Genomic DNA, 16,570 nt, shown 5'->3' on the forward strand with positions numbered 1-16,570 from the left:
ATGGAGCTCTGTCAGTGACCATTGGGTTCTTGTTCACCTTTCTGACCAAGGCCCTTCTCCCCCGATTACTCAGTTTGGGCGGGCAACCAGCTCTAGGAAGAGTCTAGGCTCTTCCAAACTTCTTCCATTTAAGAATGTTTGAGGCTACTGTTTTCTTGGCCTTCAATGCTACAGACATTTTTTGGTACCCTTCCCCAGATCTCCGCCTCGACACAATCCTGTCTACGGACAGTTCCTTCGACATTATGGCTAGGTTTTTGCTCCGACATGCACTGTCAACTGTGGGACCTTATATAGACAAGTGTGTGCCTTTCCAAATCATGTCCAATCAATTGAATTTACCACAGGTAGACTCCAATCAAGTTGTAGAAACATCTCAAGGATGATCAATGGAAACAGAATGTACCTGAGCTCAATTTCATATTTTATAGCAAAGGGTCTGAGTACTTACGTAAATATGGCTTTGTAATTATGGGGTATTGTGTGTAGATTTAATGTAGATGTATTTATTTTTTTGAATAGTGCTATTAGTAACAAAATGTGGAAAGGGGGGAGGGGTCTGACTACTTCATGAATGCACCAGTACCTAGATTAGGTAAGTATTCAACCCCCTGAGTCAATACATATTAGAATCACCTTTGATGATTACAGCTGTGAGTCTTTCTGGGTAAGTCTCTAAGAGCTTTGCACACCTGGATTGTAAACTAAACAAAAAAAGAAATGTCCTCTCACTGTCAACTGCGTTTATTTTCAGCAAACTTAACATATTTGTATGAACATAAGATTCAGCAACTGAGGCATAAACTGAACAAGTTCCACAGACATGTGACGAGCAGAAATGGAATAATGTGTCCCTGAACAAAGAGGGGGGGTCAAAATCAAAAGTAACAGTCAGTATCTGGGGGGGAATGGCCATAGCCCTCACCCTCCGATCCAACAGGTCTCAGACGTGCTAAATGGGATTGAGATCCGGGCTCTTCGCTGGCCATGGCAGAACACTGACGTTCCTGTCTTGCAGGAAATCACGCACAGAACGAGCAGTATGGCTGGTGGCATTGTCATGCTGGAGGGTTATGTCAGAATGAGTACCACATGAGGGAGGAGGCTGTCTTCCATGTAACGCACAGCGTTGAGATTGCCTGCAATGACAAAGATGCTGTGAGACACCGCCCCAGACCATGACGGACCCTCCGCCTCCAAATCGATCCTGCTCCAGAGTACAGGCCTCTGTGTAACGCTCATTCCTTCGACCATCACACCTGGTGAGACAAAACCGCGACTCGTCAGTGAAGAGCACTTTTTGCCAGTCCTGTCTGGTCCAGCGACGGTGGGTTTGTGCCCATAGGCTACGTTGTTGCCGATGACTTCTGTTGAGGACCTGCCTTACAACAGGCCTACAAGCCCTCAGTCCAGCCTCTCTCAGCCTATTGCGGGCAGTCTGAGCACTGATGGAGGGGATTGTGCGTTCCTGGTGTAACTCGGGCAGTTGCTGTTGCCATCCTGTACCTGTCCCGCAGGTGTGATGTTTGGATGTACCGATCCTGTGCAGGTGTTGTTACACATGGTCTGCCACTGCGAGGATGATCAGCTATCCGTCCTGTCTCCCTGTAAGGCGTTCTTAGGCGTCTCACAGTACGGACATTGCAATGAATTGCCCTGGCCACATCTGCAGTCCTCATGCCTCCTTGCAGCATGCCAAAGGCATGTCCACGCTGATGAGCAGGGACCCTGGTTATCTTTCTTTTGGTGTTTTTCACAGTCCGTAGAAAGGCCTCTTTAATGTCCTAAGTTTTCATAACTGTGACCTTAATTGCCTACCGTCTGTAAGCTGTTAGTGTCTTAACAATCGTTCCACAGGTGCATGTTCATTCATTGTTTATGGTTAATTGAACAAGCATGGGAAACAGTGTTTAAACCCTTTACAATGAAGATCTGTGAAGTTATTTGGATTTGTACGGATTTTACGAATTATCTTTGAAAGACAGGGTCCTGAAAAATGGACGTTTCTTTTTTTGCTGAGTTTATAATAGTTGTCCATTATTCTTTCAAAAATTCTTCAAGCTCTTTCAAGTTGGTGTTGATCATTGCCATTTTCAAATCTTGCCATAGATTTTTAAGCCAATTTAAGTCAAAACTGTAACTAGGCCACTCGGGAACATTCAATGTTGTCTTGGTAAGCAACTCCGGGGGAATATCTGGCCTTGTGTTTTGAGTAATTGTCATGCTGAAAGGTGAATGTGTCTCCCAGTGTCTGTTGGAAAGCAGACTGAACCAGGTTTTCCTGTAGGATTTTGCCTGTGCTTAGCTCTGTTCCGTTTATTTGTATATTAAAAAAACTCCCTTGTCCTTGCCGATGACTAACATACCCATAACATGATGCAGCCAACACCATGCGTGAAAATATGAAGGCTGGTACTCCGTGACTTGTTGTATTGGATTTGCCCCAAGCATAATGCTTCATATTCAGGAGAAACAGTTCATTTCTTTGCTAAAAATAATTCAGTATTACTTTAGTGCCTTATTGCAAACAGGATGCATGTTTTGGAATACTTGTATTCTGTACAGGCTTCCTTCTTTTCACTGTTATTTAGGTTAAAGTTGTGGAGTTACTACAATGTTGTTGATTCATCCTCAGTGTTCTCCTATCACAGCCATTAAACTCGGTAACTGTTTTTAAGTCACCATTCACCTCATGGTGAAATTCCTGAGTGGTTTCCTTCCTCTCCAGCAACTGAGTTAGGAAGGAAGCCTGTATCTTTGTAATGACTGAGTGTATTGATACACCATACAAAGTGTAATTAATAACTTCACCATGCGCAAAGGGCTTCTTTTTTTTTACCCATCTACCAATGGGTGCCCTTCTATGCGAACCATTAGAAAACCTCCCTGGTCTTGAATCTGTGCTTGAAATTCACTGCTTGACTCAGGGACATTACAGATAGTTGTATGTGTGGGGTACAGAGATTGGGTAGTCATTTAAAAATCATGTTAATTAAACACTATTATTGCACACAGTGAGTCCATACAATGTATTATGTGACTTCTTATGCACATTTTTACTCCTCAACTTATTTAGGCTTGCCATAAGAAAGGGGTTGAATACTTATTGACTAAAGACATTTCAGCTTTTCATTTTTACTCATTTGTAAACCTTTCTAATAACACATTTCCCCTTTGACATTGTGGGGTATTATGTGTAGATCAGTGACACAAATATACATTTAATCAATTTAAAATTCAGGCTGTAACACAACAAAATGTGGGGAAAGTCAAGGGGTGTGAATACTTTCTGATGGCACTGTAGGCTGGGTTTGCAGTTTTGCAACTATTTCATTTACTTTCATTGCAGCAGGCAAACTCAGTCAAGCCCAGCTAAAGTACTGAAGTTAGTTTGAACAGTTTGAACTGTTCATAATATTCACACTGTTCATGTGATGCCTTTACTCTCTTAGTATTTGCCAGGGGGCTCAGTGTGTAGAGGTAGCAATGATGAGTGCGACCTCTCGGAGTACTGCAACGGCTCATCTGCACTGTGTCCAAGCGACGTCTTCAAGCAGAATGGCCACCCCTGCAAAGTGGATAAGGCCTACTGCTACAATGGGAAGTGCCAGCACTACGATGGACAATGCCGGGCAATCTTTGGCCCAAGTGAGTTCCCCTTTGCTCTGCATTCTGCTGCCTTCTAAATCACAATGTCCAGAACAATTGCTTATGAGTGCCCTCTAGTGGTACAATTGTTCTCCCTGCTGTTCCTACTCTCTTTCTCCTGGTAGTACAATATTTATAGACAAATTAGTGCAAATAAATCAATGGACAATGTACTGTAAATTCATCCATTTCCTACTTGTTGTACAGAGGCAAAGGCTGCCCCAGAGGTGTGTTTCAAAGATGTCAACTCCAAGGGGGATCGTTTTGGAAACTGCGGCTACCAGAACAATGGCTACAAGAAGTGTGAGAGCAGGTCAGACAAATTCTGTGACTTGCATTCTTGTCCATGTATAATTGGCAGCAAATACAGTTGTCAACAATGTATGTTGACGGCATGAGGAAAATGTGTACTTGTGTGTGCACCTGTCTGTCACTCTGTATAGGAATGCAATGTGTGGGAAGCTACAGTGTGAGAACGTCCAGTCAGTCACCGTCTTTGGCATAGAGCCCTCCATCATCCAGACGCCCATCGCCGGAATCAAGTGCTGGGGTGTTGACTTTCTGCTGGGTTCGGACGTTCCAGACCCTGGCATGGTGAACGAGGGGACCAAGTGTGGGGAGAACAAGGTAAGAGGTGCCAGTCGAACCAGTTGCAGGACCACTTTGGAAATGGGTTGGTTTTAGGAGCTATCCTCTGGGGAGCCATTGTACATTGTATAATTTTTTTCACCCAAATAAATTCCATTCAATTCCATAGTCTTATCTTTGTTAGAGACCATTTCCAGGCGATACAGTAGTTGCAAAGCCCAGTTGCAGTTATTTGCGTCTGCGTGCAGAATTAGGTACGCTGTTCTCCATTCTCGTAGGAGCGTTTAGCTAAGCGACTTCTCACGTTATCGCTCCACAGGTCTGTTTGAATTACGACTGTCGGAGCGCCGATGTGCTCAACTACGACTGTGATATCCAGAAGAAATGCCACAGTCACGGGGTAGGTCATTCACTACTACTAAATTAATCGTCTCCCGGGGTGTGTCCTACAGGTGTCTGGGCTTTGTCTAATACACTTGCCTTTTCCGCTTTTAGGTGTGTAACAGCAACAGGAACTGCCACTGTGAGAACGGCTGGGCACCGCCCTACTGCGAAGCTAAAGGTTACGGCGGCAGCGTGGACAGCGGCCCTACGTGGAACGGTGAGTGACCAGCACAAAGGCCCTCTCAGAGCAGACTCCATGGGCGCGTCTGAATCATAGTCCAAAGAAGAATCTTCTTCTCCTAATCTACCTGCTATGATCTGGAGACATCTGTGTGTTTTGGATACCAAATGGGTGTAAGCAATATGGCCTATGAAAATTTACTCATTTAGTCTTACCTGTCCAGATTAAAAAATATATTTTTCACAGAGGACAATAAGACGCTACTTGAAGCCAGTTGAGATGCAAGACCTTGTCAGTCTATGTTATTTCCCAGGATACATTCAAGTACAGTATTGTTAGACAGGTTGACTGGGACTGCTTGTCCCTACCCCTGACTGTTGGTTCCTACCCCCTACAGACAAGGACACCGCCACAAGGGATGGGCTGCTGGTTTTCTTCTTTCTGGTACTGCCTCTGATGGCGCTGGGCCTCTTCGTCTTCTTCAGGAGGAATGAGCTGCAGAGGCGCTTCTGCAGGAGGAAAAGATCCCAGGGCTACGAGTGAGTCCACTTCATCAACTTTTCTTAGTCTGCGTCTGTTATGAGAAATATGTTCTCAATTTTCATAACCCAATTCAATTAAACTACTCGGTCTGCGACCCAGGGATTTGTAAGATACTGGTTGACTGAAACAGACGGAGGCCCAGCTATGATAGCAAAAAAAAATATTCACGAGCGCCAGTTCATTGTACAAAACCATTCATTTTATACTGGCTCCTTACGCACATACTTTCACACACAAACAGAAGGTATCCTACGCACATACTGTCTCCCTACCCAGCCGACATATATTATGGAGACCGTGAGAAGCACTCCCTGTCCTCCCCCAAGATTGGGGAGGCCGTGAGAAGTACTCCCTGCCCTCTCCCAAATCTCTGTGGCCCCTAGCCAAGGTCGGCACTGAATTTTGCCCAGACAGTCTGTGTTTAAGATACTATAGAGACATTTTGTACAATTATGTTGTTTTACTCTAATTCTGACTAAAACTACACACATCATTAATAATAATTTTATGATCCTAATCAATTTCATACAATTATATGGTTTCAGGGTGGAATATTCTAATCGTTCACTTAAACATATAAATTCCATTAATTAACAGCGTCCCAAATGTTATTCTATTCTATACTCTGAATTTTTGCCATATACACCATATTTATTTCATGATTGCCCTTGCCTTACTTTAAAGACGCAATGTGTAGAATTTAGCTCTGACGATTACTGGTTTCAACAATTCTGAAGTTTCTGCCTGATTCCAGCTTACGTGACACAACAAGCAAGTGTAGAGAATCATTGTACCATCTAAACCACTGTGAAATATGTGTTCAATAACAAATCATATATTTTTAGCTTTTGAAGTTGATGCTACAAAGAAACAAAAACGAAAGTTATGGGGAAGCAAGGCCAAGCATACAAATATTACACATAGAACAGATCTACCGCTTGTCAGACTTGATGTCACTAACCACGTTTCCATCCACAATATTTAAGCGAGTAAAGTCATGTCGTTTAAAAACATAAACACGACAGCTGTGATGGAAACAGGAAGTTTCGGTATAATTTTATTAATGCCGACAGATGATTTGTTCGTTCGACATGGTGGCACGGTGATGAGCTTAATGCCGCTTTCCTACAAATATTGAGGGTCTTCTACTGGTGACATGGTGACCGATGCTTTACTGCCGTTTGACAAATAAAAATATTCTCGCTCTTATCCGTAATAATCTTGTCATGTGGACTAGCCAACCCTCACAGCATATCCGCACTGTATCTGCAAGCTGTTGACTAGAGCGCAGGTGCCAAGACCAGAGTAGGCACATTTGCTATTTAACGCAATAGATTTTGTTACAAAACTATCAGTACAGTTGAAAACGTGATGGAAACACATTGAACTTTAAATGTTTATTCTGTACAAGAAAACCTGAGTGTGAAAGTAAAATATGTGTGAACTTCTTCAGCACACACTGATTTTTATCCGCAACAAGTCTATTTAGTGGAAACATACCACTGGTGGGAAAATGCTCATATTTTCTTGATGCAGATTCCAGAATATTTGCATGAAAATCTGTTGCCAATCGGATGGAAACCTAGCTACTGAGAATGACAGATTTGTATCTGAAATTAACACAAAACTTGATAATAGGAAATACTTGTTTGTTTTTTACCTCCTGTGCACAGGGCCGACAGCAGACCTCAGCCCAACACTAGCCGGGGCCCTCCTCCGAGAGCCAACCCCAACACCATTGTCAAAGACCGAGTGAGTCTCAGTCACCAAACTTTCCCCATGAAAGTTTCATGGTGGCATGGATGTAATCTTTAAAACCACAAAAATGTAAAAAATAATTCTCTAACCCATAAATGACAGAGTTGAGTCTAGTAGATTCTCGCCCTGTATCTCATCATCTGTCTGTCTTTGACTGAGAAACATTAAACGGGCTTTGCACCAGGTTGTCTGAAAAGCAGAGGTTGCAACCAAAATAATTTCCCAATCATTTTGTTCTGAACAGTACCATTCTTTTTTTGTTCCATTTTGAAACGGTTTAAACACCAAAAAAGTACGTTAATATCGTTCCTTTTTTAAATATTTTTTTGTTTGTTCACTTAGTTCGACATTAAATTATTTCACCAATGGATAGATCAGCTTGCTATGGAGCGGGAAAGCTATGTACATGCATTGGACAGACAAGTGTTTTGCATAGGGTGCGACTGAAATTTTGCCGGCGAGGAGCGCTCTGTGTATGAAGCGCTGGGCATCTTGATGTTATGACATGCCAAGTCTGAATTAGACCCACGGAATTATACCTACGGAGAGAGCGGCTTCTATGAAGGAACTTTGAATGTCTTTGAACTTCAGAGCGTTGGCTTAACTAATGTTGGACTAGAGCTAGCCCTTGATCATGACTCTCAGTTCCATTAATGAATCAGAGGTGAAAGGTTTACTGCTCCTTCTGGACCAGGCCCAAATCCCCGTCATTCAAATGAAGAGGAGACGCCGATACACGGGCTGCAGATCTGGGTGCTTGGTGAGAATTTGTCCGCGAGTGGATAATCCGCCTTTACCTACTGTCCAACAGTGAACGTGCAATCACTGGAGAGTAAACTGCATGAGCTCCATTTGAGACTATCCTACGAACGGGACATTAATAACTGTAATATCTTATGTTTCAACAAGTCTTGACTGAGTGAGGACATGGATAATATACAGTTGGCTGGGTTTTCCATGCATCGCCAAGACAGAACAGCTACCTCTGGAAAGACTAGGGGTGGTCTGTGTCTATTTGTCAATAACATCTGGTTCGCAATCTCTAATATTAAGGAAGTCTCATGATAAACTGTAGACCACACTATATACTAAGAGAGTTTATCTATTTTTCATAGCTGGCTATTTACCACCACAAACTGATGCAGGCACCAAGACCGTACTCAACGAGCTGTATAAGGCCATAAGCTAACAAGAGAATGCTCACCCAGAAGTGGCGCTCCTAGTGGCTGAGGACTTCAATGCAGGAAAACCTCAATCCGTTTCTAATCAGCATGTCACGTGCAACAAGAGGAGAAAATATGTACATGGAGATGCGTACAAAGCTCTCGCTCACCCTCCATTTGGCAAATCTTAACATAATTATATCCTCCTGATTCCTGCTTACAACAAAAACTCAAGCAGAAAGTACCAGTGACTCGGTCAATACGGAAGCGGTCAGATGATGCGGACACTAAACTACAGGACTGTTTTGGTAGAACGGACTGGAATGTATTCTGAGATTCATTGGGAGGCATTAAGGAGTATACCACATCAGTCACCAGCTTCATCAATAAGTGCATCGACGATGTCGTCCCCACAGTGACCGTACGTACATATCCCAACCAGAAGCCATGGATTACAGGCAACATCCGCACCAAGCTAAAGGCAAGAGCTGCCGCTAATCTGGGCGCTGATAAGAAATCCCGCTATGCCCCCACGACGAACCATCAAACAGGCAAAGCGTCAATACAGGACGAAGATTGAATCCTACTATACCACCTCTGATGCTTGTCTTATGTGGCAGGGCTTGCAAACTATTACGGATTATAAAGGGAAACCCAGCCGCGAGCTGCCCAGTGATGCGAGCCTACCAGACAAGCTAAATGCCTTCTATGCTCCGAGGCAAGCAACACTGAACCAAACATGAGATCCCCAGCAGTTCCGGATGACTGTGTGATCATGCTCTCTGTAGCCAATGTAAGACCTTTAAACAGGTCAACATTGTTTGAAAGGCTGGTCATGGCTCACATCAACACCATCATCCCAGAAACCCTAGACCCACTAGAATTTGCATACCGCTCCAACCGGTCCGCAGATGATGCATTCTCTATTGCACACCACACTGCCCTTTCCTATCTGGACAAAAGGAACGCCTAAGTGAGAATGCTGTTCGTTGACTACAGCTCAGCATTCAACACCATAGTGCCCTCAAATCTCATCACTAAGCTAAGGACCTTGAGACTAAACACCTCCCTCTGCAACTGGATCCTGTACTTCCTGCCAGGCTGCCCCCAGGTGGTAAGGGAAGGCAACAACACATCTGCTACGCTGATCCTCAACATGGGGGCCCCTCGGGTGCGTGCTTAGTCTCTTCCTGTACTCCCTGTTCACCCACGACTGCGTGGCCACACACAACTCCAAAACCAAGTTTGCCAACAGCAACAGTGGTAGGCCTGATCACCGATCAGCCTACAGGGAGGAGGTCAGAGACCTGGCAGTGTGGTGCCAGGACAACAACCTCTCCCTCAATGTGAGGAAGACGAAGCTGTTTGTGAACCACAGGAAAAGGAGGGCCGAGCATGCCCCATTTATATCGACGGGGCTGTAGTGGAACGGGTCAAGAGCTTCAAGTTCCTTAGTGTCCACATCACTAACAAACTATCATGGTCCAAACACACCAAGACAGTTGTGAGACTGAAAAGATCGTCATTGGTGGCATCACCGCTTGGTATGGAAACTGCTCGGCATCCGACCGCAAGGCGCTACAGAGGGTAGTGCGTAGGGCCCAGTACATCACTGGGGCCAAGCTTCCTGCCATCCAGGACCTCTATTTCAGGTGATCTGAGGAAGGCCTTAAAAGTTGTCAGACTCCAGCCACCCAAGTCAGACTGTCCTCTGCTACCTCATGGCAAGCAGTAGCGGAGCGCCAAGTCTAGGTCCAAAAGGCTCAACGGCTTCTACCACCAAGCCATACGACTGCTAAACAGTATCTATGCATAGTCCCTTTACCCCTACCTATATGTACATATTACCTTACTTTTAAGAAAACTCTACTTTGTTGGTTAAGGCTTGTAAGTAAGCATTTCACGGTAAGGTCTACCTACACATGTTGTATTCGGCGCATGTGACATATTTGATGTGATTACATTACATCATAATGCCGCCTAGAGTTTTCGAAGACACTGGAATAAGTTTCTTAATGACAGTGAGGGCTTTGCATAGGCACTTTGTTGCAGAACGTGAAAGAACGTTATTACCTGATTCCCATTCTTTTAAAATAACAGTTCTGTTCTGTAACAGAATAGATCGCTTTCGTCCTCGGTTCTGGTTCTGTTACTTGAAAAAAACGTTGTTCCGTTTTTCGATTCTGTTCCCTGAACCGATTCCTACCCCTGCTGAAAGCGACCTCTTTTACCATGTACGGAGTCCATTGTTGCAACATTATGTTAAGTTGAGGCATGTTTACTGGAACCACTATTTATGTTTTTAGTCACTTGAGTGTTTGACCAGGCCTTAGTGATATTTCACTGTCTTGAAAGTCAGACCTAATCTGAGTCCCAAATAGTACCCTAATTCCTATTCCATAGTGCACTACTTTTGATCAGGGTCCCTACACACACACAACTTTTGGTTGAGTCCTATGGGCCCTGGTCAAATTGTATGCACTAAATGGGGTGCCATTTGTGACGCAGACCTGTATTGATGGATTCTTTGTTTGGTAATGACGAGGCTCCTTCTTCTTTCCCCATGTAAAGCACCAAGCTCAGTTATTACCACCAGAGGAGGTAAAATACTCATATTTGCTGTTAAGAGGGTCTGTGGGGCATTGCTTCTGTATTCCCTTTTATTCTTCTTTTCTACCAATCATTGGGGCTCTGCTGAATAAGACACAACACACATATTTGAACACCACTTGAATATTCTGGGCTTTTTGTGTTATTCTGGGCTTTTCTTCTATAGAAAAGTTAAAAATGATGAATGTGCTTATGTAACTATACATGCTAAATGTTTTGGCATCTACTGTACCCAACTTAAATAGAGGATTCTCTCTCAGCCCACTGGAGTGGCAGAAACACAGCAGTAATGCAACGTGGCTCAGTATAGCCTTTTCAACTGAGGAGTTTTGAATTTCTGCTGTAGGGCGCATGCTGTCCTATTCTATCCTAACCTTAGTCATTTACTCCCATACTAATCAATGTTGTAACCAGACCTGGGTCACGTACAAATGTAAAATACTTTCAGTTATCATGTTTGGAGTGATCTAGCTGTTAGTGCCGCTGCCACCAACACCCGTTTGCACATGTGCATGGGTTCAAATCTGGCACAATGCCTTTGTGACACACACTACATCTATCTTTCCCACTATCTCTCCTCTGTATAATAAAATATAGAACATCTTTAAAAATATATAAAAAATAATTTAAAGTGCTTGAGCTGCACATTATTTAGTTTGCCTGGTACACTTATACCAATGGAATAGTCCCAAAAGTGTACAGTCAAAGCCAAAACAAGCGCACCTCATTTGGAAGTATTTGACTTTTATATTTGACCCAGGTTTGGTGGTAAGATCACAGCAAGTTGCTTTGTGTTTATTGGTTTTCTGTTCTGTCACCTTTTGTCTCTCTACCACCTCTTCTGTCTGTGGTGGAAAATAGCTGCACATTTTCAGGGCAAATTCAAAGCAGGATATAGACATTTATTCACTTCAATTGCAGACTTTCTGTTCATCTTGATGGAATGGAGTTTTTTGTTCACATAAGAGTCAAATATGTTAGTAAACTTGAAATAGACAAATAATAGGTGTTTTGAGGGTATGTTGCATTTATTGAATGTTAGTTTGGGGAATCCTACTATTTAGTGAGTTTACTCATGTATTCATCCCTGCATTACAATCTTTCCTCAGTTATGATTCCTAACCCTCACACCCACCCACAGCTGCCATTACCTGCACCCGATACATAGGCTCACAATTGTTATGCTGAAGTTGTTTTTGTGTTACCTTCCACTGAGAGTGATATTTGTTCATTGCAGGTTGTGCAGACGAGCAGGACCGTCTCTGTGCCGTCTTATGCTGTCAGACCACCTCCTCCCTACTCAAAGTAAAGATTGTACTTACTACTTACTAGGCCTACCTTTTTATATGATGTAAGTGTCAGCCCTCAATTGACAAATGTTTGTTTATTTTTCTCTTAGACCAACACCTGCTGCAACACAACTTGTGCCTCAAAGACCTGCGCCTCCACCCCCAGTCTAGCCCATGGAAACGCAGTCAGCCAAAATCCACACAGGAAATGCAGTCACTTGACATAAGAGGCACACCTGCAATACAGAGTTGTAAAACGAACCAGACCAGTTTCTGATCCACTCCAAGGTGTCTTTTTTGTTGTTGTTGCAAGAAGCAGAGATGATGTTTGGCTACATAAGACCGCTGCTACCAATTGCATACACTTCACCTTGAGCAACTGTCATAGGAATGTCAAGATGATGACACACAAGCCCTTGATGATCATAGTGGGGAGTTTGTGTTGGTTAAGTAAAACATTTTAATTCACATTTTAGACAAACTTGATGGTGCTGGTGGGAATGTAATCCATGCGCCGGCTTAACTGATACTGCAGAAATGTATCTGGTTTGGATCATACTGCCTGCAGTTTACCCTCTCTTTGGTCCTACTGTATGATGATTTGTGTTCTTTATTCCCTGAAGACAGTTTTGACGACTCAGATGCTTTTATCAGATTCAGGCCACATGAGTTTAACATAAAACTTTTTTTTAATTTTCACTTTGTTAATGGTAATATGCAGCCTTTCATCACTTGATAACCCTCAGATATTTAAAGTTTTGCAGTATTAAATCTGGTTTGAATTAGTTGTCTTATAAGTGTGTCCCATACAGTACAATAATGTTGCTCTTACAACCTTAATCTTATGTTGCTGTTAATTTAGCTTAAAAACCATGCTGGATATCCATCTTCATTTTTCACCTTTTGGAAATTAAGACAATATCGTGGATATATTGGATGATGAGCTAGATTATACCTGGACCTTTTGACTGATAAATGGTTTCTGCATTTGGTGACCCAATACAGATATTCATAGCCTGTCCCTTTGTTACAGTTCTTCTATTCAATACATTTTATAGGATACTTATATTTTCCAATTTAGCCATTACCCCCCAATGGATTGCCCAAATTTAGACACCTTTATTAATAATTTGATTAATAAGCCGGGTCTAAGGGCATTCCGTTACGACAGCTTGTGAGATAATCCATGGTCCAATGAACGTACATGCTAGTAGCATGCGTGACGGCGTCCGAAATGACATCCATAATCGGTAGACGGGTCTGATTCATAGGTTGCCGTTTGCATCGCCGAGCAGTTAAGAAACTATCAAATCGCATTTTTAGATGCTAACCCCCCTCCCCAAATCAAAATCTAATATGGATGCCAATGTTTTGTTGTCGCTTTGTGCGTGCAAATTTCCTCAACTTCCCGCAGGGTGCCTATATTCCATGGCTGATTAGTTTGACAGACAGGTGTGAAACACAGACATGTGTTCACGCAAAATGAGAACACAATATAGAATCCAGAATTGGTTTTGATTTGAGGAGGTGGGAGGTAGCATCTAAAAACTGGATTTAATAGTTTATTCACTTTTCTGCGATGCAAACAGTGACCAATCACTAGGCAAGTCAGTTAAGAACAAATTCTTATTTACAATGACGGTCTACCCTGGACAAACCCTAACCCGGACAATGCTGGGCCAATTGTGCGCTGCCCTATGGGACTCCCAATCACGGCCGATTGCGATACAGCCTGGAATCGAACCAGGGTCTGTAGTGACACCTCTCATACTGAGATGCAGTGGCTTAGACCACTGTCCCACTCGGGAGCCCCAAAATGTACTTCGACCGCCGCGCCACTTGGGAGCCCGTCATTAGTGCATGACTTATCTCGCAAGCTGTCGCTATGGAATTCCCTTAGACCCAAGCTACACACATTTTTTGACTTATGAATTAATGATATATACCCATTGTTCGCTTAATTGTTTCAGCTGCTGATTGCCACTTTAATGTGTGTCCATTTTATTTGACTGGTTTTGTTGTATCCCTGATTTGTTTGAAAAAAATATTACATAAAATAAGTCAATATTTAAGGGCTATGTAACCTTTCATGTGATCATGCCATGTATGCATTTTGAGAAACTATATCGAGGTCAATGGCCTATGCATTGAAAACTGGTGAACATTCTGAAATGTGTTTACTGTATATTCGGACATGATGATTTTCCAATGACGGGAAGGAGGCAGGTCAAGTGGCTTTAGAAGCATCCTGTCTCAGACATTTGAAAGACACTGCCTGCATAAACGTTACTGAGGCATCCTATAGCAATATGGCAATCCTCCCACCTCTTTAATGGTGCATACAACAACCAACTTCCTTTGCCACAATAAAGACTGACTTCTTCAAGAACAAATGTCATGTGTCATGTGTAGGCTACATGCTGAAGTAGAATTTTAACAAAAGTTTGTTTGAGGATCATGTACGTATGTGGTTGACATTTCATGTTTTATGTTTGCATAATGTGAAAATGATTTGATTGGCCTGATAGAACTGCATTTCCTAAATCTTCCAGGTTCTCTGTATATGATTATGATGATGTGATAGCTGGCAATAGTGAAAATGTCTGACACTTTGTGATTCAAAGAAAGTCATGACTGCCTTGATTGGACTAATTGGTGGTGGTGATTTTTGTAATGCATATGAAATAAAAATCCACATACTCACATAAATGCAGCCATCATTTAAATGTATAACATTATGTGTTTTAAGCTTTGTACTAAAAGCATGTCTATGATATTAATGACTGAGAAGGCCCTTGTGCCTTCTCACACCGCTGAATGTGTGTGGTTATTCCATGATAACGTCAAACAAGATTTCCCCATATACTGTGCCTAAAGAAAGTATTCATGCCCCTTATTCCAGATGTTGTTACAGCCTGAATTCAAAATGTATTACCTGTTTTTCTCACCCATCTACACAATACCCCATAATGACAAAGTGAAAACAGGTTTTTGATATTTTAGCAAATGTATGTATATATCAAAAAATATATAAAAAATGATATTTACGTAAGTATTCAGACCCTTTGCTATGAGTCTCGAAATTGAGCTCAGGTGCATCCTGTTTCCATTGAACATCCTTAATGTTTCTACAACTTGATTAGAGTCCATCTGTGTCAAATGCAATTGATTGGACATGATTTGGAAAGGCGCACACCTGTCTATATAAGGTCCCACAGTTGTCAGAGCAAAAACCAAGCAATGAGGACGATGAAATTGTCCGTAAGAGCTTCGAGACAGGATTGTGTCGAGACACAGATCTGGTGAAGAGGACCAAAAAATGTCTGCAGCATTGAAGGTCCCCAAGAGCACAGTGGCCTCCATCATTCTTAAATGGAAGAAGTTTGGAACCACCAACACTCTTCCTTACGCTGGCCGCCCGGCCAAACTGAACAATCGGGGAAGAAGGGCCTTGGTCAGGGAGGTGACCAAGAACCCAAATGGTAACTTTGAAAGAGCTCCAGAGTTCCTCTGTGGAGATGGGAGAACCTTCCGTAAGGACAAAAAGTCTCCAGGCTATAATCGCTGCCAAAGGTGTTCAAAGTACAAAGGAAAGGGTCTGAATACTTTTGTAAATGGTTTATCAGATGTTTTTATAAACATTTGAAAAAAATGTCTAAAAACCAGTTTTTTGCTTTGTCATTATGGGGGTATTTTTGTGTGGATTTATGGGGGGGGGGCGGGGGGGTTGGACGATACATTTTAGAACAAGGCTGTAGCGTAACAAAATGTGGAAAAAGTGAAGCGGTCTAAATACATAAGTATATGGACACCCCTAATAATTACTGGATTCGGCTAGTTCAGCCGTTGCTGACGGGTGTATAAAATCGAGCACACCGCCATGCAATCTCCATAGACAAACATTGCAAGAAGAATGGCCTTACTGAAGAGCTCAGTGACTTTCAACCTGGCACCGTCATAGGATGCCACCATTCCAACAAGTCAGTTCGTCAAATTTCTGCCCTGCTAGAGCGGCCCCGGTTAACTATAACTGCTGTTATTGTGAAGTGGAAACGTCTAGGAGTAACAGCAGCGAAGTGGTACTGTAGGCCACACAAGCTCACTGAACAGGACCGCCGGGTGCTGTAGCGCATAAAAATCGCCTGTCCTCGGTTGCAACACTCGCTTCCGAGCACAATAACTATTTGTCGGGAGCTTCAAGAAATGGGTTTCCATGGCATGCAAGCCTAAGATCACCATGCGCAATGCCAAACGTCAGTTGGAGTGGTGTTGAGCTTGCCGCCATTGGACTCTGGAGCAGTGGAAACGCGTTCTTTGAATGATGAATACCGCTTCACCATCTGGTAGACTGACAGACGAATCAGGGTTTGGCGGATGCCAGGAGAACTCTGCTCCAATGCGTAGTG

At 42.9% G+C, this 16,570-nt stretch overlaps 1 protein-coding gene across 3 annotated transcripts in view; it reads left to right on the forward strand.

The window, feature by feature from the left end:
• adam9a (ADAM metallopeptidase domain 9a) overlaps positions 1-14,873 on the forward strand; it is a 117,463-nt gene extending 102,590 nt beyond the window's left edge. For 2 of the 3 annotated variants that reach the window (XM_029638618.2, XM_029638620.2), the window contains exons 14-23: positions 3,453-3,648; positions 3,856-3,961; positions 4,092-4,275; positions 4,556-4,636; positions 4,732-4,837; positions 5,199-5,340; positions 7,018-7,096; positions 10,837-10,866; positions 12,113-12,180; positions 12,275-14,873. In XM_029638618.2, the coding sequence (XP_029494478.1) occupies positions 3,453-3,648; positions 3,856-3,961; positions 4,092-4,275; positions 4,556-4,636; positions 4,732-4,837; positions 5,199-5,340; positions 7,018-7,096; positions 10,837-10,866; positions 12,113-12,180; positions 12,275-12,335 (1,053 nt within the window). In that variant the 3' untranslated portion in view covers positions 12,336-14,873. The remainder of the gene's footprint in view (positions 1-3,452; positions 3,649-3,855; positions 3,962-4,091; positions 4,276-4,555; positions 4,637-4,731; positions 4,838-5,198; positions 5,341-7,017; positions 7,097-10,836; positions 10,867-12,112; positions 12,181-12,274) is intronic. The other variant, XM_029638619.2, reaches the window with a different exon arrangement.
• The last annotated feature ends 1,697 nt before the right edge of the window (positions 14,874-16,570 follow it).

This window comes from Oncorhynchus nerka, linkage group LG27 (assembly GCF_034236695.1).
Source record: "Oncorhynchus nerka isolate Pitt River linkage group LG27, Oner_Uvic_2.0, whole genome shotgun sequence".
NCBI lineage: Eukaryota > Metazoa > Chordata > Actinopteri > Salmoniformes > Salmonidae > Oncorhynchus > Oncorhynchus nerka.